This window comes from Enhydra lutris, unplaced genomic scaffold, assembly GCF_002288905.1.
Source record: "Enhydra lutris kenyoni isolate GAN:26980312 unplaced genomic scaffold, ASM228890v2 scaffoldscaffold98, whole genome shotgun sequence".
NCBI classification, from domain to species: domain Eukaryota; kingdom Metazoa; phylum Chordata; class Mammalia; order Carnivora; family Mustelidae; genus Enhydra; species Enhydra lutris.
The window spans coordinates 958,210-985,703 of NW_019154182.1; the positions used below are offsets into that span (position 1 = coordinate 958,210).

At 53.3% G+C, this 27,494-nt stretch overlaps 1 protein-coding gene across 1 annotated transcript in view; it reads left to right on the forward strand.

The window, feature by feature from the left end:
* Nucleotides 1-26,945, forward strand: part of LOC111139296 (phospholipase B1) — a 155,457-nt gene extending 128,512 nt beyond the window's left edge. The window contains 15 exon segments of the mRNA XM_022491535.1: nucleotides 4,022-4,087; nucleotides 6,294-6,354; nucleotides 6,901-6,959; nucleotides 8,224-8,291; nucleotides 8,534-8,577; nucleotides 8,793-8,892; nucleotides 12,456-12,507; nucleotides 13,481-13,561; nucleotides 14,994-15,059; nucleotides 15,572-15,666; nucleotides 16,881-16,962; nucleotides 17,895-17,999; nucleotides 18,695-18,790; nucleotides 25,182-25,256; nucleotides 26,678-26,945. Coding sequence (XP_022347243.1) covers nucleotides 4,022-4,087; nucleotides 6,294-6,354; nucleotides 6,901-6,959; nucleotides 8,224-8,291; nucleotides 8,534-8,577; nucleotides 8,793-8,892; nucleotides 12,456-12,507; nucleotides 13,481-13,561; nucleotides 14,994-15,059; nucleotides 15,572-15,666; nucleotides 16,881-16,962; nucleotides 17,895-17,999; nucleotides 18,695-18,790; nucleotides 25,182-25,256; nucleotides 26,678-26,881 — 1,254 coding nt within the window. The 3' untranslated portion in view covers nucleotides 26,882-26,945.
* Nucleotides 26,946-27,494: the final 549 nt, after the last annotated feature.

Here is a 27,494-nt window from a genome sequence, read left to right on the forward strand (position 1 = left end):
GGTGTCTAAACATAGAGGCAACAGGCAGGACCCAGCGGAGAGGAGGAGGCGGGATGGAGCCTCCTCCCTGCCCCTCCGGGCTCCTCCCCCTGCTGCAGATTGTCAGCCAGGCCAGGCCAGGCCCTTAGCCTCACTCCCTGGATTTCTGTTAGACTTCTGATCAGCCGCCCCGTGGACTGTGACCATTGTCCCCTTTCTGCTCTCACTGCCTTCCCTAACCCAGGACAGCTGGCTGTGGCTCCTCCTCGGGCTTTGAAGACCCACAGTCTTCTCCCTCCCCTCTTACTCCTCTGACCTGCTCTGAACACTCATCAGGGTGAACCATGGCCTCCGTGGCCTCCGTGGCCTCCGTGAAACCCATTTCCGTGGGCATTCCTAGCTGTAGTGCCTCCCCGATGGTGCCGTTCTTCTAGCTGCTGTCCCTTCTTGTCCCAAAAATGGGGACAATCTCCCACTGTCATGTGCCACCTCTATTCTGTTTTCCCTCTCTCCACATCCCCTTGCTCTGAGGGTTGTCTGTTTCCACGGTTTCCTGGTAAATATCTGTGCTCAGGACCACCCGTGTCTTCACCTCTCCTTTCTCAAACTCCAGTTCTGTTCTTCTAACCTTTAAGAGAGCTTCCCCCCGGGATGCCCTGGGTGGTGTAAGGTTGCCCCGAAGGTGTCTTAAATGTGTTATCAGGGGACTGACAAGAACAGGGCCCCAGAGAGAGGCACTGGGAGGGGGGCACAGAGAAAGAGAGAAACTGAAAAAATTTTAAGGGTTATCTCATCCAATATTTCATCTTTACAAAAAGCAGAGGTCTGTTGTGCTCTCTTATACTTACTTTACCATTTAGCAAGGTTTGTATTTTGAAATACACATGGGGGACACTGTCACCTTTTGAATGCTGTGGATTTCTAAGTCTCCTAGCCTGCCTCACCCCACCATCACCCCAAACTCAACACACATCCATTCAAAGACTAATTTTTGAGCCAGAAACGTCAAAACAGGGAAGAAGTATTTGTCTCCCCCACCTCTCTGATCCTCAGGACTTCCCTCTTTCTGTCTGTATCACTGTGGTTTATACAGTTTAGCGGGTGTGGGACGGGAGGTGCCCTATCTGATGGGACCCTCCCTCGTGCCCCCCACCAGTCCCCATCCTCTTCCTCCCACCCCCGTTCACATCCTCCTCACGCTGTGTGCTAACGGCCATGTGGCCCTTCCCATCGTAACCACAGAGAATTCTATAACCCAAGGATCCCGGTGAGGAGGGCCTCAGAGTCCCGTCCACACTCCAGGTCCTGTGGTAGAGGAGTTTCTCCATTCCCCTCCCCTCCCGAGGCACCAGCACAGCCTCTACTGAAGCTCCCTTAGTCTCAGGCAGTGCTTCTCTGACTACCATGTGGCTGTCCCTGGACGGGTTATGAAATCAGCCTCACAGGTCCTGAGCCAGCACACAGGGACTGGCATGGGATCAGGTAGATGTGTCCGAGGGCACTCCCTGTCCTTCTGTTATAACCTCTTTCCTGTCACTGCCACCCCCTTTCCCTGAGCCTTCCCGTCCCTTCCCTCAGCCAGAGGAGTCTTGCAAACCTGGCATGGTACTCATGTCACCCTGGAACGGACGCCCGCTGGGGGTTGGCCCTGGCCTTGACTGTGCCCCCCAAGGGCAGTGTGAGCCACACAGAACACCGCCACTCCTTCACCACAGACCTGCGCACGCGGTAACACGACCAAGAGGGGCCTGACCGTCCCTGCAGGCCGCTGACTCACACGGCTGACGCACAACAGGAGGCTGTCCTGGCACTGCCCGCCCTGCCCCCCAACCCAGGCAGGCCACAGCATCTTTGTAGAACACTCCTGTGATACAATCATTTGGCTTCACTTTCTAGCCACCGGTGCTCCAGATCTAGCCCAGGAGAGCTGCAGGCTAACTCGAATCTCTTTTTACATGACCTGCTCCACTCTGGGCCCCTACACCGCTCTGACTCACACATGCCTGATGGCGTCAATGGTCAGCGAAGACAAGCCCTGTCTCTGGCCTGGACCTGTTCTCATGGTTCCTGCTCTGGCTTGGCTCCCCACTGCATTCCACTGTCTCCCTGACCTCTGACCCCTTTGACTCCCTCTCCCCTCTCTGGTCCCTCCCCCAACCCTTGGGTCATGGGACCAAATAGACCCCCCCCCCCCAGCCTGACTTTCAGCGCTCCCAGGAGAGCAGGTGAGCCTTTGCTCTCTGGGTCTTCCCGTGCTGGCCACTCTGTGACTAGCTCCAGCCACCAGCCCCTATTCCCGGTCAGGGCTCCCTTGACAAAGGGAGAGTGATAACCAGCGACTCTCCACACACAGCATCTCCTCTACGAGGTCCGTACACCCCCTCCAGCCCGATCTTGCAGCCATTTCTCAGCAACTACTGGGCTTCCTGGGCACACTGGTCCCTGAGGCTTCACTGTGTCCTGGGGTCTTGTGCTCTCTGCCTGACCAGCACGAGCTTTATAGCCTCCCCTCATCCTAGCACCTGGAGTGGGGCCCTGAACACACAGGGTGCTTCCACCCATGGCGCAGTTATTTCTAAAATGCTCCCACATTGCCGTCCTCGGATGGTGAATGCTCAGGGACTGCTGTGTAACATCCACTGGGACAAGCCCGGTTGGTCACGGTGACATGGCATGGTAAGTCCTCGATGGCCTTGCACGCTTCTGCCCTCAGCCCTGAGTAGTCCTCAGGCCCACCCTTCAGCTAAGAACACCGAGACTTGAGACTCCAGAAGAAGGAGAAATGCTTCGTGTCCCAGGGATCTGGCATCTGTGCCACGGGCTAGGAGGGTCAAGGCCACTGCTGAGCCCCTCTCTCCCTCTTCTTCTCTGCCTAGCCTGACCCTAGTGTGAGGAACAGAGCAGAAAGGCCTGACCTGTCAGGCACTCACTATCGCTCTCTACCTGAGCCGGGTCCCTCCCCCATCCTGGATCTCTGTAGTTCTTCATCGGTAAAATGGGGGCTTTCTGGGGTTGCAAATTCTGGTGCCATGGCGGGTAGAGCACAACTGGGTGAATGGGACCATGTATGTGGCAAGAGGAAGGGGTAGGGCCAGAACTGGAGACCCTATACCTCTTCTCAAAGCATTCAGACTCTTCTCTGCTCCCCCCTCCCCAGCTTCTTTTTTAACACCATTCAGGCCCAAGTAAGGCAGAACCAAACAAATGTCTCCTGACTAGAATCAGCCCACAGGCAGTTTGCAACCCACTGGACCGGATCCCCAGTGGGCCCCCCACCCCAACATTCTGGTTCTTCTTTCTCATTCCCATTTTCTTCCCAAACATTTAGAACAAGGCCCTTCCACTCCACTGAGCACATCTTGGGAAAGTGCCCACAGCCCCGGGGCCACTTGTTAGTTCCTGATCTCAGTCTTATTAACTCCTTGCTTCCTATCATTTTCGCCTGTTCTCATTACGTTGCTCTTCTCCTGTTTCTCCTTTGCCTGTTTCCTCCTCCTCCCTAACCCTCACCTGTGACTGAACAGACTGGAATCTTAACTGGGCTTGTGAGCAGGAGCTGGGTAAGGAAGGAGGAGAATGTTCCAGGAGAAACATGAGGCCAACCTGAAGGGAGTAAGACATGTAGTTCGAAAGAGGCAAAGAAAAAATAAAATAAAATACAATATATAGATAATCAATACTTTCTGGAAAAGAAAAAAAAATGATGTCATGTGACTCTCTCGCCAGAGAGATTACAAAGGGAAGAAAACAGATCATTTTGAGGACTGGGTGGATGTTTCATGGCAAGGGGGAGGAGCCAACCCTTGGACCCTGAGTAGAGCACACACAGAACCCTTCTGAGGCCTTTCCCTGTGCACCCTGTGCCAGAGCTGTTATGTAAAACCCTCGAGAGAATGAATTAAATTACGTTTGTAGGGTTCTTACTATTTACATGCAGAAGTCACATTAAATCATTCTGGAGGGCAGGATTCGTAGTTCTCTTTCCTAAGTAACCTTCGATGCTGTCCAATAACCTCTCCCTGTGGTTTCTGTTCTCTCGTAGAATGAGCCCTTCCTGAGAACACCCCGGAACAGTAACTATACTCCCCCCACCAGGCCGGCCATTGAGGTAACTCCTGACACACACGTCTGCCTCTCTCAGTGACAAAGCATTTCTACCTGCCGGTGACTCAGGGTGTGGCACGGGTTTCAGAGTGTGAGCTGAAGCAGAAGCATACCTTTCTTACATACTAGAAATTGGAATGTTTAAAAAAAAAAAAAAGTTCCTGAACCATGAAATTTCAGGATTGTCCTAACATGTTCTCAAGTGCTGACTAATATCAGCAACCAGCTAGAGGAAGTGCCCATGGAGGGGTTTTCTTCAGCCTTTGCACAGACCTTGTTCCTGATTAGGCAGCTCAGTTTTTCAAGATGGGGGTTGGGGGGAGGCCATGGGTAGTATGTGCTATAGACTTCCAGTGAGGTGGAAGCTGGTGGAAGAACCCTTCATTCCAGGCGCTGGACCCAACCGGAAGCTGACACATACCCAGGTGGGCCCCCAGGACAGGAGCCCCACCCCCAGTTTCAGCCAAGCACCTCTGGTATTTGCAGTCTTGTGGAAGGTCCGGGCGGAATTCAGTCCTGTCCTTGGGGAGTTAGAGGTCATTCCACACTGAGCATCTACTATGTGCCTGGCGGTATCTGAAGGAGATAGAGGAGGAGACCAGACAAATGGGTCCTACCTCTCAAGGAGCCTAGAGTCTATTGGAAGAGGCATCCAGTAAATAGGTCAACAGGATCCTGTCAGCCGTGGCGACAGGTCTGAGGAAGGTGATGTGAGGAAGCGTGATGGGCCGAGGAAGGGATGGCAAGTTCCCATGAGCTACGCAGGCCAACCCTCTCTGAGGAGGCAAGCCGAGAGCTGGGACTTGCACGATGAGAAGACTCTGGCCATCTGGGGAGCCAAAGCTGGAGTCCCTGGCAGGACCATGAGTGCAAAGGCTTGGAAGTGGGGCTGAGTTCAGATATCGGGGAAGAGAAAGGTCAGAGTGACTGGTGGGCATGGGAATAAGGTGGAGTGAGCGGTGATGAGATCAGAAGGGTTGTCAGGACCCAGGTCCCATGGAATCCAAATCTCTGAGGAAGAAGGCGGGGCTTTAGGTGGAGAGAGGTGGAAAGCCATCGGAGGTTCTGAGAGAGGGATATACAATCGGCTTCACCGGGTTAAGAGATCTCCCTGACCTGAGTGGCAGATGGATTGAGAGCAGCAGGAACAATTGAGGAAAGACCTTTTAAAAGCCGGTCAAAGTACTGAGACTAACATATATGAAATTATTGAAGGACTGTTAGATGCGGAGCTCTGGGGGATGCGCCATGACATCTCCACGGCTGGGTAATACCACTGTCCGGCTTCTCTGGATTCTCTCAAGCTCAAATTAGCCCCATGGAGACTTGTCCCAGACAAACCATGGGCCAAAATCTACTATGACAGAGACGTCAGCTGCGTCTTGTCAAGCGGGCCTTTCTTTCTTTACCACTTGCTTATTTTTCGGGTTCCCAAGTGGAGCCGGCCCCATGCTGAGTGCTCAGTATCCGAGGTGAGCAAAGTGGGTCTCTGCCTACCCTCTTAGATCTTATAGTCTCATGGACCTTTACTTCTGCTTCCCACCCCAACCTTCCCTCCAGCACCTGGGAAACGTGCGCCGTGTTCCAGAGACAAGGGAATTTGACTCCAGGCCCCCAGGTTACAGAGGCATTAATTTATACACACACACAAGGAAGTGGTTGGCTATGACGTTACATATGCAAAAGCAGAGAGGCACGTCCAGGAAAGATCTGCAGAAACCAGGAATTTTACAATTGTAAACATTTCGTGGTATTTTCCTAAAAACATCCTTGTTCTTGCTGCAAGCCCATTATTATAGTCAGTGTCCATTAGCTTAATGGTAAACAGTCACAGCAAAACCCGCGTGTGGTCTCTTATGAGACCTGCAAATCTACGTGCCTTTGGGAGATCACCGTTCTCTCCCCGCTTTGCTGTGACTGCCGGCTCCCTGGGAAAGTGCGGGTAAACTGAGATGGAAAAAAAATGTCTGTGTAAGTGTATGGGTGCCCACGCATTCTGTGTTTTGTGGATGGTGGGGGGAGCCCCGTTTCTCCTCTCTCACTTCCCTCTTGGACTGTCTACAACGAGCCGTTCCTACCCACCCATGATCCCCTACAGGGGCATAGTTCTAGCCTCCACCAAACATTCCTCCGCTGCTTCTTGTTGGACTAAAGCTCACCTTCCTGCACAATGAGAGCCGGGCATTGTCTCTCTCCTCCTGTTGATTTAGAACTGGGGCAGCGACTTCCTGTGCACAGAGTGGAATCCTTCCAACAGTGTCCCCACGTCAGGTGAGTGCAAACATCCTCATCACCCCCTTCTGTTAAGGAATTGGCTAAGTTTCCAGTTGGTGGGACACCCCACAAGCACACACCGTGGAGCCCTGAGCAGACCTTGCCAGCTCCCGTGCAATGCAGTCTAGGTGGTGGGCAGCCCACGAGAGGCCAGCCCACGACCACCAGCCTCTCTGCAGCTCGCACTTCTCATCTCCAGTTAGTCCCAGTGGCAACCCCTCAGGCCTCCCGGCCCTGCAGGGAAGGTACAGTCAGGGATAGGGCTGTCTCTGCTGTTGCTCGTGACTCCCACAGCCAGCACTTTCCCGGACTACCCCAGCATGAATGTGGCTCCTCTCAGGATGGATAAAAGCCATCAAGCCCATTATCAACAGGGCCTTGGTTGCTCCAAATAGACAGAAGAGGCAAATTTGCTAAATCTTAGGTTGGAAATAAGTGTACCGGGGGCCTGTGGGACTGGAGCAGAAACTGACTCCTAGTCAAGCTTATACTTTAAAAGGAAGACTCCCCCTGACCATCTGTCTTTTTGCCTATCTCTCCTAGTCCATGAGCTCCGGCCAGGAGACATCAAAGTCATGGCCGCCATGGGTGACTCGCTGACCGTGAGTACTGAGCTGGGACATGCCTGGGCACCCCAGAAGCCAGGCCCCGTGCCGAATGCACCCTTCCTCCACATTGGCTCTGGGTTCAGCCTTTAGCTGACAAGATTGAGAACCTACCTGTGGCAAGCACCGAAACACAGCCAGGCAGCCACAAGACCTCACTGGGCAATCTAGAACACTCTGCCCCCTGCCCTTCAACAGTCCTGCTCAAACACCACCTCTTCCACGAGGCTGCCCCTCCATTCCCCCTTCCCCACTGTTCCCAAACATTTGATCTGCATGTGGTGGCAGATTTATCTGAGTCTGCCTGTCTTCATCAGGGAACTCATCTCCAACTACCCAGACTCAAAGAGTGGGGTGTGCGGGGTTACCCACATACTGCCCAGCACCCCTCACCCCATTTCAAGAGGAGTTCTTTAGGGCAAAGGGAGCCCAATTCCTACGTTTAGTGTAGTTTCTCTACATGAATCGTGTTAGCCAACCATGTAGCTATCGCTCTACACAAGACAAACTTCTAACAATTCTGAGCTGTAATCATAACCCTTAAGAAACTTGTCAAGCTGGGAAAATAAGCAACTTACAGAGAAGGAGGTACATAATCATGGAGGTGATGCAAATCAGGTACTTGTTTCTGGGAAAAGCAACTTCCCCATATGTGTGTGAATGTGGTTGATTTTGATATTAACATGGAGAAAGTTCTGAAAGGAAACGCCCCAGGTATATTAGTTACACATATATCTTAGTTCTGGTGACGTATCTATGTGGGTAAGGGGCAAGGAAGGGATATAGAACCTGTGGCAGGAGGCACGATTAATAAGGTGGGGGGAAATTATGAATTTTTAAAAGAATCTTTGTATCATTTCACTAGTTATGGTGAATATGTATTACTTTTGTAAGTTTCAAAGAGGACTTTCTCCTTTTTTTTTTTTTTTTTTTAAAGATAAGGCATTTAGAGAAAGCTACATATAGGAGATAGAAACTGAGAAGGGGCTTAGACAAAGAATTAGAGATGTAAGGTTTGGAACAGAGAGAGTTCACATTCCCAGAAGGGATGGAACTGGGCAGGTTGGTCCAAGGTCTTCATGCTTCAGATCGATCTGCTTACACATGAGGGTTTGTGTGGACCAGAAAGCAGGGGGTGAACAAGGGAAAGGAAGTGGAAACCAGACTGTGGTGACCTCAGAATGTTGGGGGCCCTTCCCAGCACTGTCAGCCTGCACCTGGGCCCAGCAAGGTTCTGGAGACTTCTCTTTGCCTTTCACAGACAGCACTGGGAGCCCGACCAAGCAACTCCAGTGACCTGCCCATGTCCTGGCGGGGGCTCTCTTGGAGGTGAGAGTGTTCTCCACTCATTTTCTGCTGATGCTGCTCCCCTGTCACCTCCCCAGAGATAAGCCCTTGTTCCCAGCCTCTGGCCCTGAGATCTAAGGAGGCTCCCCGATGCTCATGTCAGTCCCGAGGGTGGTAGGAATCATGTGCCAGGGGGAGACGCTCTGGTTCTGACTCCCGAAACATGATGACTGGTGGAGTGGCAGGCCAGGGTGATCATAACAAGTGTGCTTTCTCTTCCCTAGCATTGGAGGGGATGGCATCTTGGACATGCACACCACACTGCCCAGTAAGTAGCAGCGCGAAGAAGCACCATCACTACAGCCCTAACGACCCCTGGCTGAGGCCAGGGCCTCTCCCAGAGCAAGGGCAGAGAAGGTTATCTGCAAGGAGGGAAGTCAGCCAGCCCTGAAAAGACCCAGCATCGTCCTGCCCCACACCTGGGCCCCAAGGAGGGGCCCCCATCCCCTCTCACCTGTGATGTCTGCTTCGCCCTCTTAAAAGACATTCTGAAGAAGTTCAACCCTCACATCGTCGGGTTCTCCACCGGTGCCCTGGAGGAGACAGCAGGGCTGAACGTAGCCACGGAGGGAGCCAGAGCGAGGTGAGTAGCGGTGGGTCTGGGAGGGAGCGGAGGGCAAGGCTGAGAGATCAGGGTGGGGAATGGGAGGAGGAGAGAAGGGTGGTGTCTAGGAGCCTGGCCCCAGATGGGCGATGAAAGCCACTGAGCCCTTCTGCATGCCTGACCCCCCCATGTGGATCCCTTCCCATAACCCTCATACCCTTCGAAAGGGGTATCAACATGAGGACATGGAGATTTAGAAAGCTTCCTGAATAGCCCAAGGTTGTCAGGGGAGCTGGAGTCCAGCCAGGCCCGCTGGGCTGTCACCACCTCTCAGGGCAGCTAGAGCCCTTGAGGGTGGCCCAGCCCCGTCCTGCTGGCTCCAGCCAACCTCCCTTCCTTGGGGTGGCCTGGAGCAAACGTGCGGAGTGCCGAGAACTCCCTGCATGGCCCCACAAGCGCGGCCCCCCCACCTCTACCCTCGCCTCGAAACCTGGAGTCCTTGACTCCGAGAAAGCAGTCTTTTGCCACTAGGGATTTAGAGGTGAAGGCCCCCAAAACAGCATGGCCGCTGTTTGTTTTCGCTCCGAACTCTGCTGCCGACAACAACCCCGATAATTAAAGCTGGAATGCCTGACAAAGCTCATTGATTTTCTGCACGGAGTGTGCCGGGTATTTGCTTTGTAGAAAGATTGATGCGCTCAGATCACCAGGGAAACGACTCTGGCTTGACTCATTCTGTTTACACGGAGCGTTCCTTTCCGACATGGTAAGGAGGGCCCCACGCTCCGTTTGAGTCTGAGCCACAGGAAGCCGTGGCAGTTCCTCAACGTCACAAGCAGGAAGCACTTATTTTTCTGCAAAAGAGCTCGGATTCATGGGGCTGTAAAATCAACATCTCATCGCGGCTGTTGCTGTCGTTGTCGCCACAAATCAGCATCATTTTCCTATTATTTACCCCGCCCAGGCTACATCCACCAGCAGCTGGTCCTTCAGTCTGCTGACATTCAAGCCCCTTCTCTTATTTCTCTTACTCCTCTTACCGCCTTCTCCTCTGACTGCTGCTGGGTGCCTGCCCCGGGAGTTGGTGGCAGGGGAAGTAGCCCAGACATGCAGCTCCTCTTAGCGTTTCTGATGTCCCGTGATAAGGGAAAGGAGAGTAAGCCATTGACTTAAGTAAGCAAGCTTGGAAAGTTGCTCTGTGACTCTCCTTTATCTGCAGAGTCATTTAGTACCGTGTGGGATAAGGAGGAGCGCACCCCAAGAGAAAGATACCACAGCAGGGCAACTAGGCTAATGAGACCTGAGGTCAGACCGCCCGTGTCCAGATCCATCTCCCAGACATGCTAGCCATGTGACCTTGGGCAAGTCACTCACCATCTCAGTCTTAGTTTCTTCATCTATAAATTGGGATAATAATGGTGCCACCGTCTCGGTGTTGGCATAAGAATGAAATGAGATTAACAAACCATGGAGAACACCGAGTATAGTATATAATATATATGCCGCCCCCAAAAAAGTTTACCATTATTAGGATATTTAGTTTCAAAGTATTATTCAACCTCTAAATTGTCCTTGCATCTATCAATAAGCAAGAAGTCAAGGGAAGCCTGCAAAGGACTGAGCCCCAAGGTAGTTACTGAAAGATTCAAAACAATCAAAAGGTAAGTTCCTTGCCTATTCAATGAGCTTGCTGTCTGGTTTAAGGATGCTAAACAAACAGGAAATAACTTTTAGGGGAAAAAAAAAGTGTCGCATATGGCAACATTGCAGACTGCAATGACTTTGTACTTTGGAGATGTACGAAAGAGAACAGCGTGACATGGGAGCTGGGCAGCCCACATACAGGTGAAGACCCAGAGCAGGGGACCCCAGGACTCATCTCGTCCAACCTCCTCTTTTAAAAGATGAAGAAATTTGACCCTAGCAGGGTTCAGTAACTTGGGCGAGCTCACACAGCAAGTTAATCGCAGAGCTGGAGGAGAACCCAGGACCCCTAACTCCCAGAGCAGGGCTCTTCACGCCAGGACTAGAAAAGGAAGCAGAAGGTGTGTGGATAAAGGTGCTCCGAGAGAAGGCTCACAGGGTGGGTGGTGGGACTTGCTCTGAGCCTGAGGGGTGTGAAGAACGTGTCTGGGAAGAGGGGAGGAAGTGAGCGCTCCTAACTTCCCCTCACGCTCATGAGGGCTTATCACCCATGATTTCCCCTGCTCATGTGTTGAGCCTACTGGAAGGTTGTAGACACTTCTGGGGTCCCCTTTACCCAGGACAGGCTTGCTTTCTAGCTTTCCGATGTATTGTCTCAATAGCAATAATGTTTGGGCTGTGATCCCAGACGTATAAATGAGACTCGTCCACGTGCCCAGCTCATCACAGACAGGCAAAGATTTCCAACACCCTTCCTGTACCAGTTACTGCTTTTATGACTTATTCCCTGGAATCCTCCATTGGCTGTGTCCCTTTGCCCACACAGCTTTTCATATACTTCTCTGTTTTTAAAAAGCAGCTTTATTGAAGTGTAATTGCCATGCGGTTCACTGCACATATCTCAAGAATACAATTTGATAAGCTTTGCGTGTGTTCCTAGCTGTTAAACGTCACTCCAGATGACACCCATCACACCTTTGGGTGTCCCTGTGCCCTTTGTAACCCCTCCCTCTCCCTCTGGCTCCTCCCATCTCTACCCCACCCCTGGGGCCCCAGGTAGCCTCTGACCTGCTTTCTATCTCTAGAGATCAGTTTTCCTTTTCTGGAATGTTATGTGGAATCCTACACTGGCTGCTCTTGTCTAATGTCTGTCACCCAGCAGGTCGTTTTGAGATGCACCCATGTCGTACAGATGGACAGTTTGCTCGTCCTCGCTGCTGGGCACCATTCCCTCCACCTGTTTCACTCTTACCCACAGCATTCATTTTCCTTATTCGTGGCCGACATCTGGAAGATGCAGGGAAAAGTAATCCCACTCGTCTCTCCCCCCCCCCCCCCCCCCCCCCGCCGTCCTCCTGTGCCAGCAGGGGGAAAAAGCGAGGAGATGGGGAACGCTGTAGAAGCCCAGAGTAACTACAGAGAAGAAAAAAGGATTAAAGGAACTGAGAGTGGGATTTAGAAGTGAAGGTTAAGGAGTCATGACTCCTGGAAAGAAGGCAGAAGGATAATTTAAGGCTGTGACTTTTTTCAAATATACAAAAGGTTATTTTTAAAACAGGCACCAGACTAAGATCTGAACAGGCAGGTCTTGCTGTGAAAGGGCCGAGGGGAATGTCAGGGACCATCTCTGGGGAAAGCTGATTGGATCCCCAGCACCTACCCCCCCATCCCCCACCCCTGCTGGCCACGGAGGACCCACCTGTGCAGAAGGAGGGGGCTGGAGGCAGGCTAGCCCCTGGTGGGGTTTGCATCCATGTGGCTTCGAGGTCTGTGGCAGATCTTTGATTTTTCCTGGGTTGAGATTTCTTGAGACTGAAAAAGCCTTTGGATACATTCTGAAAGGAAAAACTTTATATACATTTCTATTCTCAAGGCCCCTGTGTCTCCAGGCCCAAATCCCTCGGCATGTGCCCTGGCTGGTCAGCCACCGCTCAGGTTCTTTTCTCTTCCCCGTCTAGGGACATGCCGACCCAGGCCCGGGCCCTGTTGGAGCAGATGAAAAACCACCCTGTGAGTACAGGCCCCGGGGCCACCCTGGAAGGTGGGGCAGCCTCCAGCTGTCTGGAGCGGGCAGGAAGCTCCCCACTGTTTCAGTCCCTGCTTATCTTTAAAGAGGGGCCAAACTAGCCCTAAGAAGCAGGCCTTACTACCACCGAGGCACCCTCTCTGCTGCCCGTTCCTGGGCTCTGGCACCCCCCATCCCCAGGACCCACCACAGGAGGGAGCAGAGCTGGCCTTGGCCTCTGGCATTTTCCCACCTTACCCAAGAGCTGGCTTTGCAGAGCCCTATTATGTAAACCCTGGGTTCTAAAAATAGGCTTCTCATTCCAATCCCTCCTCCTTCCCGCTCACCCGGCCCCTCTCAAACTTCTCACTGGCACTTTCTGAAATTCTCTGTGTCTTGGAATTGGAATTCAGAATCCAGCACCGGGCAGGACTCCTGTTATGGTGGTGGCTGGGTCAAGGCAGGCTCCTCGAGGGCCTCCCTAGCCCCCACCTCCCCTCTCCTCCAGGCCGGGCTCTTCCTCCAGTCCCCACCAGTCCCTTCTCCTTGGACCCAGACCGGCAGAGCTCTCCCAGGAGGCAGCTCTGGGTTTCTACTTCTATTTGCATCTTTTGCCCTCTGCTCCTTTGAAGGCCTTTAGGTCACATTTCACGGGTGTGTTAATACACTCTGCGATGCCCTGCAGCTTTCTTAGGATTTATTAGGATGATCAGGAAAAACAATCCTCCTCCCCTGTGTGAGCAGAGCCACACACACGTGCTCACACACAGTCCACTCTCTGGGGCTCCTTGCCAGGCACCAAGGTGAAGGTCAGGGAGGCTCCCCTTCGCGTCTTCTCTCCATCAGGGTACAGAGATGGTGAAAGGCAGTGGTGGGGGGTAGGGGGGCTGCCGTCTGGCCTGGTGAGCATCCCCTGCATGTGCTCCCCCCTTTACTTCCCCCACCAAAGTTTAGACTCAGCGCCTTCTGTCCCTTCAGGAAATTGACCTTGAGAGTGACTGGAAGCTGATCACGCTCTTCATTGGGAGCAACGACGTATGTCATTACTGCGAGAGTCCGGTAAGCCCCTGCCCAACCACATGGGAGTCACACTGGCCTGTTCTCCCAGACACTCCAGCCTGCCCGGGGCAGACCCGGACCTTTCCCACTGCTGAGTGGCCCCTGGGACAGCAGCTGCATTGGTTCCCCGATTTCAGAAGGATCTAGATGCACTCACTTTTCAGGCCCTGCTCTCATGCCCACAAATACTGTTCTTTGGTATCGAAGGAGTAACCAGCAAGCCTCACCCTACCTGTGCTTGGAATCCCTACCCATTTGTTTATGGAGGTGGTTTGGGGTGGGGGGGCGTGCACATGTGTGCGGGGGGAGGGGTGTTGAAACAATGTCATCAACAAAGTTCAATAAAATTAAACCAGTCCCAATAGGACAGCTTGCTGTCCCAAGGACTTTGTGAGTGAACCAACCTCTCTGCCTGCCGCCCTGGGAGCCCAGCCTGTTCCTGATGTTTCTATGGGGAAATAGGTCTAGATGTCAAGTCTTTGGGGAGCTGTCACTTTAGGAATATGTCTTGTTCTATGTTGGGGAGGTTCCGGATTTTGTTTGGCCGGAAAAGAACAGCTGCCGTAACGCAGATATCACAGTAGAATGTTTGAAGTCACAGGCGGGGGGAAGAAGCTTGTATCATTCCTTACGGTTCAGACCGTCTACCCAATGCTAGACGGGAATTACCCTCCCACACAGAGAGGTCGGGTCTTCGGAGCCTCCTCCCCTCCATCCTCCCCTTTGCCGCCCACCTCCTGAGGCAGAAGTGACCCAACCCCAGGGGTTTCAATGCCACTGTGTCCTAGACTCAACAGGGTCCAGGAGGCCAGAAGAGACCCCCCCTCAAAACTGCCTGTGGACCCTTGGTCCAGGAAAATGCCTCTCCTATCCCCAGAGGACCTGCCCTCTTGCAAAGTCAGATTTATACCCCTGAAAGCCTCTTTTTGTGGAAGAGACCTGGAGGCCCCCACCAGGGTGAACTCAGGCCACGTGTGAGGAAGGGGCTAAATCCACTTCCCGGTGAGAAATGGGTCAGAGGAGGAGACTCTTAAACCAAGTCAAAAAGATAGAAGTTAGGGGGAGGCAATGGGGCCAGCATGGGCCACAGCCCAAAGCAAAGAGTGTGTGGTCATCAGGGCACAGACATGGTTCAGAAGCCTGAGGCTGGTAACAGATGGGATAAATGAAGGGGCAGGGACCAACTCGGTCACAGTCTGCCCTTGCATTTAAGATACTGTGGATTGAGGTGGGAATTGTTCCTGCTGTCTAGTAGGGGTCAAAGGAAGACTTGTGTCTCCCAGCAACATGGGCTGGGCTCCTCAGCCTGTCCCGTACCATTCTAGCTCCTCTTACTACCAACCCCAGGCCCTCCGGTGCTGGGCACCAGACCACTGCCCTCCTCTCAGAGTAGAACCCAGGAGCTGATAAGAGCCCCCTTCTCTTTCCACAGGAGGCCCACTCAGCTGGGGAGTACATTCAGCATATCCAACAGGCCCTGGACATCTTCTATGAGGAGGTGGGGTAGAACAGCACCAGGTTTCTGGGCCCCATTCCCTGCCCGCAACCGCTCTCCTCCCACCCTGGGTGCATCTAGGCAAGCGGTGTTCAGTGAAATGCATGCTGGATGGAGTTCCAAGGGTGGGGGGAACACCTGCAGGGGAGGCCAAGGTGGGGGTGGGCTTCCGAATTTCCTCTGCAAGGGAAATGCTAACTGGGGCAGACCGTGGTGGCCAAGGGTTGGCCTCCGGAGCCAAATGGCCTAGTCGGGAGCCAGGCAGGGTGGCTTACTAGCAAAGCGACTATGGACAAGTGACTTCTGTCTCCGCTTCCCAAGCTATAAAGGGGGCTATTAAAGAAGATCGAGAGAATACAAGCCACATCCTCCTCTTTGTGCCGTAGTTTATTAGCAAAACGGGGGAGGAGGAAGTTAGATTGTAGATGAGCCCCTAGGTTCTTCTAGAAGTAACCAGCATCCCCCCAACACCAGGCTGGGAATTAACACAGCCCATCCCTCTAACCCGCCCACAGCTTCCAAGGGCTTTCATCAACATGGTGGAGGTCATGGACTTGGCTGGCCTACATCAGGGCCAAGGTGGGAAATGTGACCCACCCCTGACTGCTCAGTAAGTACACAGCCCAGGGCAAGGGCCCGTGGGGAGGACAGGACTCATAGACACTCTCCGAGGAGACTAGTGCAGGCTAAGCCAGACGATCCTGTCTCAAGGACAGACATCAGCAATCAGCCCGGGGCTTGAAAAATCGTTTGGAAACACTGCTAAGGTATTGAATGCCTACTGGAGGCGAGTCACTTTATTTCTCTGGACCCCAGTTTGCTTGTCTGTAAAGCAAGAAACACAGACCAAGAATCCTTAAGATGCCCAGCATGGTCTGTGATTCTAAACTCGTTACCGCTCAGTCTGAGAGGCAGCCTCAGGCAAGGAGCTTCCACGACAGCAGCCCATCTGGCTCTGCCCTTTAGGAGCTGTGGGACCGTGCACAAACGACATACCCTCTCTGGGCCTCGTAGGTCTCATCTGTAAAATCTTGCAAAGTAGTAAGGTCTAGAAGAAATAAATGCATATAATGTTCTTGGGCCCGGTGGGGCAGGCTCTCAGTAAAGATTAGCTCTTATAACATCTTGAAAGCCAGGCTTAGAGCTAAGGTCTGTTGAACAAGAGCCCAGTTTCTGTTGGGGGCTGGAACTTATTAAAGCTCAGCCGTGACCCTGGCAGGAAACTGCCATCCTCTGCGGCCAGAGGGTCACCCAGACTTCCTGTGACCGTCACTCTGCAAGAAGAGATTCCACAGGGGGCCTTGGAGTCCTAGCTGGGGTCACATGGGTTTGCTGGCGGGGTGACAGCTGCTTCCCATTCTTGTTGGGCTCTGGGTGGAAGAGCTGGGACCCATGAAGGGCTCCTCCAGAATCTTCAGGCCTCCCATTCTTCCCTGTCCGTGTGTCTCGAACGGGTCGAGCCTCTTCAGCTTCCCAAGAGACTCCCCACTCTGGAGTCCTGGCAGCAAGTCCTAAGCCACTGGAGGTGGTGCTGGGAGGTCTCGGGAACGGGAAGACAAAAGACAAGGTCACCACAGCGGTCTTTCCGAAACTCCAGCCCTTTCCTGGGAGAAGCCCGGGCTGGGGCCTGAGCAGCCACAGGGGACAAGGGGACCCAGATGTCAGGGGTCAACTCTGCCACCTTCTCTTTAAATGAGCGCCTGCTAGACCGTAATTCAGGGGCACAAGGGCTGTGACCTGGGCCCGGGAGTCACCCAGACTGTGATGGGGGGTACCTGTGTGTGTTGTGGGGCAGCAGTCAGCCACCCGGGCGCCTCTCCACAGGAGCAACTGTACCTGCCTCAGGCGCTCCCAGGACAGTTCGCTGGAGCTGCAAGAACTGAAGCAAGTGAACTGGAACTTCCAGGTGAAGCTGCCTCCCCCCCCCACCCCGTCCCAGCCGGGACCCCCTCCACTTCCGGAGAGCAGGGGGTTGCCGAGAGCAAGGCTGCTCCCTGAAGGCAGATCACAGCCCCTGAAACATTTCTCCAGGGGGAAAGGACACCACACTGGGGAGCGAAGAAGCCCTGCCTCCCAGCCCGGGGGACTGGAGTAGATCCCATGTGCCTGGCGCCATCCCTCCCCCAGAGGAGGGAGGGGAAGTGTTTACGGCCCTCCTGGGCTCTGCCCCTCCACCCCCGCACTGGCCTCAGAACATAAGGCTTAGCCCAGCTAAGCAGACAACTCAGTGTCTGCCTCTGCTCACGCTGTCCCCTCTTGACGTGCCCTCCTCAGCCCGTCTGCAACTGCTCCCCCTCACACATGGGGCAGGCATTCTCGCCTCTTCTGAGAAGCTTCCCCTGACGAAACTTGACCCTCAGGTATCTCCCCGTATCGGCTTCCATCTACCTTCATGAACCCTGAAAGCTCTAGAAGGTTCTTGTGTTTTTTCTACATCCAGTCTCATGTTTCAAGATGGATTGTTAGTTCCTTGAGGAGAAGCACATCTAACCCTTGGACATGGACCTTTATCCCCCAAGTGCACAGGCGTTTTGGGGAGCTGGTGTTGAGAACCCCAGGTTCTCATTCAGTCTTTATGCCATGAGGCGAGAGGAGGCCCTTTGGCCCTCGTAGCCTGTTCAGAGGCCCCAATCCCGCCTCCCAGAGACTTCAGGCCGCGGTGTGCTCATGTCTGGGTGCAGGCGATGTGGGAGGAGGCATGAGCACTGGAGAATCCCCTGAAGTCACCTCTCGCTGGGGAGGGGCTCCCACCCATCACAGCCAACCTGAGGCGGCAGGACGAGAGCTCGTCTGGCCAGCCCTGCCAGGAGGGTTGAGGAAGCTCTCCCCCCTCCACAGAGCGGCATCTCCAGGTTGTCTTACGGGTCCCGGTACCTGCAGCGGGAAGACTTCGCCGTGGTCGTGCAGCCTTTCTTCCGAAACACTCTCATCCCCCTCAACAGTGTAAGCAGCGGGCACTTCTGGGAGGCGCGTGTAGAGGGGCCCTTCTTCGGTGATGTACTTCCTTCTACGCCTGAGCTTTTTCTGGCCAGATGCCTCCAAGAGGGCTCCTAAGATTTTGCTTTTTCTGTTTTTCCTTTTTTTCTTTTTTTAAGTATGATTGGAACTTAGATATACTTGGAAAGAAAAGGAGAAAATTATCAGTGACCCCAGACCTGGCCCTGCTATTTTCTAGTTTGGAGTAGAATGGAAAGCTTCCTAATTTTTTTTTTTTTTTTCCATCTATTAGGGCAAGGATGTGGAAGGAAAAGGGATGGATAGTGGGAAGCTACAATTCAGCTCTCTCTCTTTTTTTTTTTTTTTTTTAAGATTTTATTTATTCATTTGAGAGAGAGACAGAGCACAAGCATGAGGAGCAGCAGGCAGAGGGAGAGGGAGAAGCAGGCTCCCAGCTCAGTAGGAGCTCAGTCCCAGGACCTGGAGATCATGACCTGAGCTGAAGGCAGACACTTAACTATCTGAGCCACCCAGGCACCCCAATTCAGCTCTTTTTAAAAGTTCCAAAATTGGGGAGTTTTTCCATCAGTCTCTGAGCTAGGTGGCAGCAGAATTGAAAGGAATGATGCCCAGGACATCTACAGGGGTGGGAGGCGGTACCTCACTCCCAAGGAATGTAATCCCTTTGCCTTTGGTCCCAGAGAGGGGGCACTGACCTCACCTTCTTCTCCGAGGACTGTTTCCACTTCTCAGAACGTGGTCACGCTGAGATGGCCATCGCACTCTGGAACAACATGGTGAGTGCCTGACCACCCCATGGGTTGTGCCAAAGGTGGCCCGCAAGGGGCTTTGACCAGTGCCCAAAATAAAAAACCTACTGGCGGACAAATCTCCTTTCTCCCCAAAGCTCAAAATGGTGGCACAACTTCTTTGTCCTGACAGTTTCGATTATTGGAGAAATTTCCCAGTACTGGGGGGGGGGGGGGGGGGGGGAGGAAACATAATTTTGTAATCAGATAAACAGGATGAAATCAGCTTCAACCCCTTACTCTGCGACCCTGGGCAAGTGTTCTCTCTTTGGTCCTCTGGATCAATATCCATAAAAAACAATGATAATGACACAGATCTCAGAAAATTAAGGTACCATATGCTCAGCACCCAACACGATCATTAGCATTCAGAGAATGCCAGCCCCCCTTACCCTAGTCTCAACACATTTCCCGATGATTATTTCAGCATCAAAAAGAAAAGAGCTACCAGCGTATATGCCCAGGCTGTCCCCTATCCCAGTCCTTTCTGAGGGGACGATGGGGACCTCAGGAAATGCACATATGGCTGAGGGGCCCCAGGGCCACCTGGCCTTGTGCCTTGGCTCTCAGGGCCGGCCACTCCTCTGCAGCCTGGTCTGCTGGCACAGAGCTTGACCAGTAAGCCCCGTGGCCGTATCCCGTTGCGCAGAGCAAAATGAAATGCCTTTCCAATTCAGTGGCTTCTTTTGATCTTGGCTCAGTGGGTAACTCAATCCCAACCCCAACCTGCATTCCCCCATTTCTCCCCTGGTGACTAAACAAATCCACACTCTTGCTTTTACCGCAGTTTTGGGCAGGCTGCCTCTCTGCCCGGATTCCCCTGTGCGAAGATTCCCACCCCTGCCGCCTCACCCAGCGTGCCCAGCACTGCCTTCCCCTTAGCCACACCTCCCCCTCCCCCAGCAGCATGCCGGAAGGTTCCATCCTTGGCCCTGTTAATCACGGACTCAGCCTTCCTTCTTCCTTTGTTTCCCTGCTGTTGACACCACACTCTGCCCACTCCTAAAGGTTTTGTCGCACTCTGTCAGCCCAGGACTCGGAACCACAGTCAAAACACCACTGAGTTCCCTCCCACCCAATCTCCACGGGAATCTTGTTCAAAGTATGCACAACATAATTCCTGAGAGCAATTTCGAAGTCCAGTTTTCCTTTACAGAAGGAGTCCATAACTTCATTCCTTTTAAATCCCCCCCCTAAAAAAGAGTAGGTATCTGTGCACAGTCCCATTTGTCCCCCTGAGATCTCAGGGGAATCCACAGATTCTGAGAAGCACCACGAACGCCACTCTCCCTTTCCTTCCCAGCATTTCCATCCGGGGATGGGAGATCTTCCTACCTGGGGGCACTGCCAGCCTGCATAACACCCAGGTGCTCTGGGAGCTCTCTGGGGCACGATGGCCAGATCTAGGACCTGAACACGATCAGGCCTGTTGGTCTCTTTCTGCAGGGATTACCACCACAGTTCTGGTCTCCTCTTCCAAAGCAGCTCAGTGGTTCTCCCCACTGGCCCAGGCGAGAGGCTTGTTATCATAAAGGCAAGTGGGAGGGGATTAGGTAGGAAAGCAAAAGGTGAGTGCTGCCATGGAGCCATCCTGGTGACAGCATGGGTATGTCCAGGGCTCCCAGCCACTGCTGTCCTAGCCATGCCCCTAAGTTTCAAAAACAAAGCAAAACTACACTGAAATCATCTAAGAGTGTCTTGTCCTGTGCTGTATAATTTGGGGAACTAATTATATAGTGCTGTGTTTTCATCCAAAACCATCTCAGATACAAACCCATTACATCATGCCATCTTCTCAGATCACCACCTTCTGGTGACCCCTAGGGCGACATATATAATAGGCCTCTAGAACTGGAGAAGATCTGGCAGGTCATCTGGCCAGAAGGCTCTGTAACTAGCATACAGAGAGAGAAAGCACTTCACCCGGGAGCACACGACCAGTTCACAGCCAAGCAGGGACCAGAACCCATGTCAAATCCTTCCTAGTGTCCTGGCCACGGCACCAGCCGGCCTCCCTGCCCCCAACCGGGTCAGCACATATGTAGCCAGTGAATTCACGTCTCACTCTGCGAGTCCGATGACATAGCGTCTGCAGCCTTTGGCCGACGCTCACAGGCTACCCCACTGCGGCAACAGACACGCTTTCAGCCCATTCCATGTCCTGTCCCTCCACTGAACAGATCGTGCCTCCTCTGGAGGAGACCTTGGCAAAGCTAAAGCCAGGAACACCAGTAGCACGAGGGAGCATTTTCCTCTTCCTTTTTCCTTCTTTCATCTTCTTGCAGTTTTTCCTTTTTTTTTTTTTTCCTGACACTATTCCCCCACGGCCACCTGCTCCCCCTTCCCTAGACATCTTGCTGTCCTCCAACGTTTGCATCTCCCCGGGTGCTGGGTGACCACACGAGCCTCCCACCTGGTGTCCCTGGCGCTGGGCTGACCACTACCGGTAGAACAGCATTGCTCAGCTCTGGCCAGAGGTTAGAATAACCTGGGGACGAGGAATACCAGCAGCCCGTTTGGCCTACCCACAGAGGCTGAACCCAGAGAGGTTCCCTGTGACCCAGCGATCCCGTCCCTATGTGTATCCCCAACAGAAACATACTGTGGGCCCACCAAAAGATGCACGTGAGCATTTTCCCAGCAACACCATATTCCCCAGGCAGGAAGCTCCCCAGATGTGCACCAATAGAATGGATGATTAAAATGTAGCACGTTCATACCACGGATGCCTCACAGCATGAAGACGCAAACGTCAACCGCAGGTAGCCATGTCTGTGAATTTCAAAACCAAGCAAATTAATACAGAGTTTTTGGGTGCGGGTGGAAGGCGGGGTAAGTATAGTCCTGGAAGAGAGTTGGGGGGAAGCTCCTGAGTGCTGGTCATGTTCTATACCTCAATCTGCATGCTGGTTACAGGGGTTCATTCATTTATACCATTTATCAGCGTTCACCTGTGATTTTTACTTGTTTCTATACGTATACTTGAAAACAATAACTCGAACAAAACACCAGTGCCTGGACCTCATCCCCAGACATTCTGGATTAGTCTGGGGTGACATCTGGGGTCAGCAGTTTTCAGAGGCTCCCGGGTGATATTTTCCAGGGCTCGCAAACCACGGACTTATAACTCTGCCACAGGGCAGCCACAGGAATCTGTGTAAATGAAGATCCAACCCAGCTTCCAAGGCCTGCCCCTCCCTGAAGGGAAAGGCCTGGCCCTTTAGCACAGCACACGAGGCCTTTGGACGCTTGGCCCCACTTAACCTCTGCAGCAGTCACTCCCGCTCCCCGCTGATGGGCAGTTGGGCAGTCGGTAAGGACTGCAGTTTCCCGCACCACCCATGGTATCTCACGTCTCTGTGTGTCGGCTCTTGCTCATCCCCTTATTGGGGACTGCCCTTCCAGCCTTCTTCTCCTGAGTAACTCGTGACTGCCACAACACTAAACTCAGGTGCCACCTCCTACAGGAAGCCTTCCCTGAATCCCCAGAACAGATTAGAGGCTGCCCCAGCCCTGTTATTCACCACATCGTTGATATCTGCGGGATCTGGCTTAGGAGAGGGGGGTTCTGGGGAAAACAACTTCATCTTCTGTGACCAGCCCCAGGCCTTCTTGCCTGCGCTGCTCCGCTCAGGATTCTGGGACTCTGGTTCATCCATGCATTCCCTCAACAACTATTTATTGACCATCACTCCGCCATGGGGACTGCCCCAGGCGCTGGGGAAAAGGACATCCTTGCACTCATGGGGAAAGGACGGACAAAACCCAACAAATCACTAAGACTTTCTGACCATAGTCAGGGCTTGAAAGAAAGAGAAGGAAAAGCCAGGTAATGTGACAGAGCAATGGCGGGGGAGAGGGAGGTGTCTCTGATGAGTGACCTGTGAGCAGAGAGCTGAATGTCAAGAGCCTGCCAGGCAAGCCGAGGTCTAGGGCCAGGGTGTTCCAGGCAGAGGAAAGAGGACCTGTGTGGGCCCGGAGTCAGGAATGGGCGTGAAGTGTCTGAGTGGCAGAAGGGCCAGTGTAACCTGAGGGAGGTGAACAAGGTCAGAGAGGTGAGTGAGAGCAGGGCCAGCTCCTTGGATGGCTTCCAACAGGGGAGGCAGCTGCAGGATAGCCCTGTCCTAGAGGGAAGGAAGAGGGGAATTAGACCCAGAGCCCAGGTGAGAAATGGAGGTGGATGGGCCCAGGGTGATGACAGTGGAGAAGGAGAGAAGGGGTCAGATTTGAGATCTGTTTTGGACTAGCAGGTGGAGGAGGTTAGAAAAGAAACAAAGACCAGAGGGAGGTGAGTGGGGGTGGGGCGCTGGGTGAAACAGGTGATGGGATTAAAGAACACTTGTTGCGATGAGCTCCTGGTGCTGTATGGAAGTGTCGAATCACTATATTGTACACCTGAAACCAACATTCCACTGTATATTAACTGGAACTTAAAATTCAGACAAAAGGAACAAAAGAGGACTCTTCCATTTGGGGTCAAGGAAATTGGGTAGATGGTTGAGGTGTTGGAGAGAAATAAGCTTGAGGAGAAAAAAAATCAAAAGTTCTCTTCTGGCCACGGTAAGTGTGAAGCACCTTCTGGAAATCCACCTGGAGGCATCAAAAGTAAAGCAGTTGAATCTAGGAATCTGGAGCTCAGGGACAGGGTCAGGAATGGAGATTCAGGAAAAAATGTGGAGGTCGTTCATGGGAGGCATATTCGAGGCCATGGGGTTGATTAGGTGTTCCTAGAGAAGAGTAGGTGGGAAACAGCGGGGACAAACCACCAAGCCCCAGGGCCTTCATTCCAACTTCTGACCCCAGTGACAGATGAGAATGGGGGAGTGGGAGAGACGAGTGCCCTGTTCCAGGAGTCCAGACGGACAAGTGTTTTAAGAGGGAGGCATCAACTCTGACAAATGTTGATGAAAAGTTCAGCAAGATGAAGATGACGAAGTGAGCATTGGGTCTGGTGAGATGGAGGTCATGGTGACCTTGACCAGAACATCAGTCTAGTGGTGGAGACTGAAGTCTTGACGGGAGTGGGCCTTGAACAGGAGGTCAGGAAGTATAGCCAGTGCCCACAAATGAGTCTTCCTAGAAGCACAGGGAGGGGTGGTGAAGGTAGCTGGAGGGGGAGCCAAGAGTAAGGAAGAGATTGATGCTGTCCTCAAACCCACAGGATCCTTACCTTCCTCTGTGCCAGTTAGTTTCCGGGTTGCTGGGATGTCAGGGAATCAGCCAACCTGATCTTGAGCATCTATACGGTCGCTTGATGGTCATTCCATTCCAAGAAGCTTGTGCTTCCTCAGCTCTAAGTACATAGAAATGACACATAAGTAAACCACCTCCTGCTTGTTATCATGTCATCGTCTCATCTGATCCTCACAACAGCCAAATACGGGTGGTCCAGGCAGCTCAGGAGCCTGCCTCACACCACACAGCTCTCAGCAGCAACAGAGCAAGGACCCCAGGGGCTGTGTCCGAGGTGCTCGGTCAGACACCGTGGGGGTCTCTCTTGGAACAGAGCAGCTGTAGGACAACAGAAAGCAAGATCACAGGCAAGGTGGGGTCATTAGCAGACATAGCATCCCTTCACCTCCCTCGTAGGCAGTAGCTGAGGGTCAGGAGGGGAGGCTCTCAGGACCGGGCAGGGAAGCAGACACTAAGGGCAGAGACTACACAGTCAGGATCTACAAATAGGCGAGAGCACCAGGGGCCCACCCTTCTCCGTGCTGGCGGCATGTCAGGGAGCAGGCTGTTGGCTAAAGATGGTGGGAAAGCGGGTACACCAGCTTCTAACTCATTCTCAGAGGGTCTCAGGACTAAAACAATTAAGCAGAACCTCTCTGAACAACACTTGGTGGGACGTTCCAAGTAAATCTCTACATCTGTGTGAAAAACATACAAAGTAGCTCAAGTGAGAAACTTCAGTTTCTTGAGGTTAACAAATCAAGGACAATAACCTAGATGTTTTTAAAATTTCTCTGAAACCGACCAGCCCCATACACTTGAAGTTGGTAAATAGAATTATCACCATTTTATAAAATTGTAAATGCGGCGTGTGTGTGATCCCAGCCATCAGAAGGGAAGCAGGAAGTGGAGGTTCTGGGCCAGGCCCTCGTGCACACTCCCCGTGCTGGGACCCATCAGTCCTCTTTGGTCAAGCCTGGGGACAGATGCAGGGTCCTGCCCTGCCTGATGGACTCTGACCTGCGCCTCCTGAGGCATAAGTCGGGTCCAGCTCTGGCCCAGGGCAGCGGGGGTCTGCTGAGGATGTTGAATTTATTGCTGGTGTTAACCCATGCTGGCAGAGGGAGGGAGTCTGTTGGAGATCCTCCTCCCACCGGGAGGTCTCGGCCCCCCGTGGAGGAAATCACGGTTTCCTTTCTCTCTTCAGCTGGAGCCAGTGGGCCAGAAGACAACCTCCAACAACTTCACCCACAGCCGAACCAAACTCAAGTGCCCCTCTCCTGTGAGTCAATGTCCTAACACCCTGCCTGTCCTCTCCGGTGTGAAACAGATGCTTGGGGGGCTGCGGTGGTCCCTCAAACCGGGAGGAACCAAGGAGGTCCCTGGGAGCTGTATTGTCACTCACCTTCATTCCCTGCCACCATTCTCCAATCTCACCACTCCTCCTGGTCCCTGACACTTGGCAGCTCCCCAGGGCATGGGAGGGAGGAAGCATCAGTTCCCATGCAGGGGAGTTCAGGGGAGGTGAATGCGGGGGCAGTGGTCAGGTTGGGCTGTACAGGGAGAAATTAGACTCCAGGCCTGTTCTGGGGACCTGTGTGCCTCTTCCTCCCTTCCTGCACATTCTCTTCCCCGACTGCCCTCACCTGGACAGCTGACCATGCTGCTAACACGCCCCCCAGCTCTTCCCTCCCTTCCCTGTCCAGCCTGTCCCTGCTGCCAGGCACCGTGCAGCTTACACGGAAAGTCACTCTAGGCCACTGGAAACCATTCCCTGGTCCCAGCTGCATCCTGGAGTGTCCAGAGGGGAGGCCTAGCTTCCTCTAGGGCCTTAGACATGCTATGCTCCTGGAGACAGGGTCGGCTCCCCAGACACGGCCTGCTGTTGCCAGGTCTCTGCCTTCTGGAGGGTCGTCCCCATCTCTGCCTACCAGAGATCACCACATCCTTCAAGGCTCAGGGGCGCCCCTCTACCCCGGGGCTACTGTTGCCTTCCCTCACCCTACTGCTGCCACCTCCGAACACACCTGTGTTGGTCTCTTTTCTGTTTGCACCTCTCAGAAGACACGACCCAGGCTCCTTTGTGATGCGATTGTTTCTGAACATGGCCTATCGGGGCAACAATGAGAGCAATCACATCTTAGTTCTTCGGCACATCTCTCAGCTCCCACATAGGGCTCCACGCTTGTGTTCACAGAGGAAGGAGAATCCAGGGAGGCTGGCCCAAACGTGTGCTCTCCGGGCCCTCCTCATGCTCGGTTCTCTAACCCACCCCAGGACCAGCTGTCCTTCCACACCCACTGTCGTCCTTGCTCCTGGGCACTCCTGAGGTTGGGGGATGGGGACAGCTGTCCAGTGGTGGCCTAGAGAAGACAGAGGCAGGGGCTCTGCAGCCCGGAGGTCTCTATTCCTTTGGTTGCCTGTCCATTCCCAATCTTTCAAAATCAGGTTGACAGGAGAGGGGACGCTGGTGAGAAACTGAAAGGAGGTGATAGCGGGCTATTGGCCACTTTGGAGACCCATCCTCGTTCAGCAGGTTTGGGCACAGTGTAGAGGAAGAAGCCTGACAAACAGGGACGGACTGTGAAAGCAGTGTTAGGGCACCACCGCCGGGATAGGGACCACACAAGCCTAAGGTGAGCCAGTGGATGGTTTTGTGAGGCCCTTAACCCCTGACCCTCTCCTCCTCCTCCTCCTCCACAGGAGAGCCCTTACCTCCACACCCTGAGGAACAGTCAGCTCCTCCAAGACCGGTCTGAAGCAGGCCCCAACACACTGTCCTGGGCTGTGCCCGTGGCGGCAGGAGGCGGCCTCATCCTTGGGGTTGGCACCATGATGGTCTGGAGAGCCATAAGAGGTCGTCACCAGGAAATGCTTCCAATAAGTATGAACACTATGAGCTTCTAGGCCTCCCGCCACGTGGAGGTGCTCATCTTAAATTCCCAGCCACACTCCTCACCAGCTGTCTACCTCAGCCACCTTGACCACCACAGAGAGCATTTGCTCCAACATCCGGTGACACTGGAAGCCAAAAGGGACAGTCACAACTCCTTGGGGCCTGGGGCCTACGCTCCCGAAATTGCCAAATTTAAATAAAAGCCAAAGCTATTCTATTCTTGGGTTAGCCTGCTTGAAGTGCTCGATTTTCACTGGTGGTGCGACACAGGTGTGGGAGCTGGAGGCTTTTGTGTCGTCTTAGCCAGAGCTGCCCGAGTGATGGCCAACAAGAGCACAGAGCGGCCTCAGTCAGGCTCTAGCCCAGCACCTGAGGAGGCGATCCTCAGTCACTGAACCCACTATTTAAGAGTCCGGGAAAATGGTGGCCACAAGGTGGTGGCTGGAATATGGGAGCTGGCTGACCACCATGCAGGCTCTATCCAGCACCTAGCTTTCCTGCAGCTGTTTTATACCCAGGACAATGTGGAGGTTCGTGGGAACTCCCAAGGTTGTGCGTGTCACAGCCTGGCTGAGAAGACAGATTTCTCCAAAGAAACAAGAAACTCTATGACATGGAGTAATT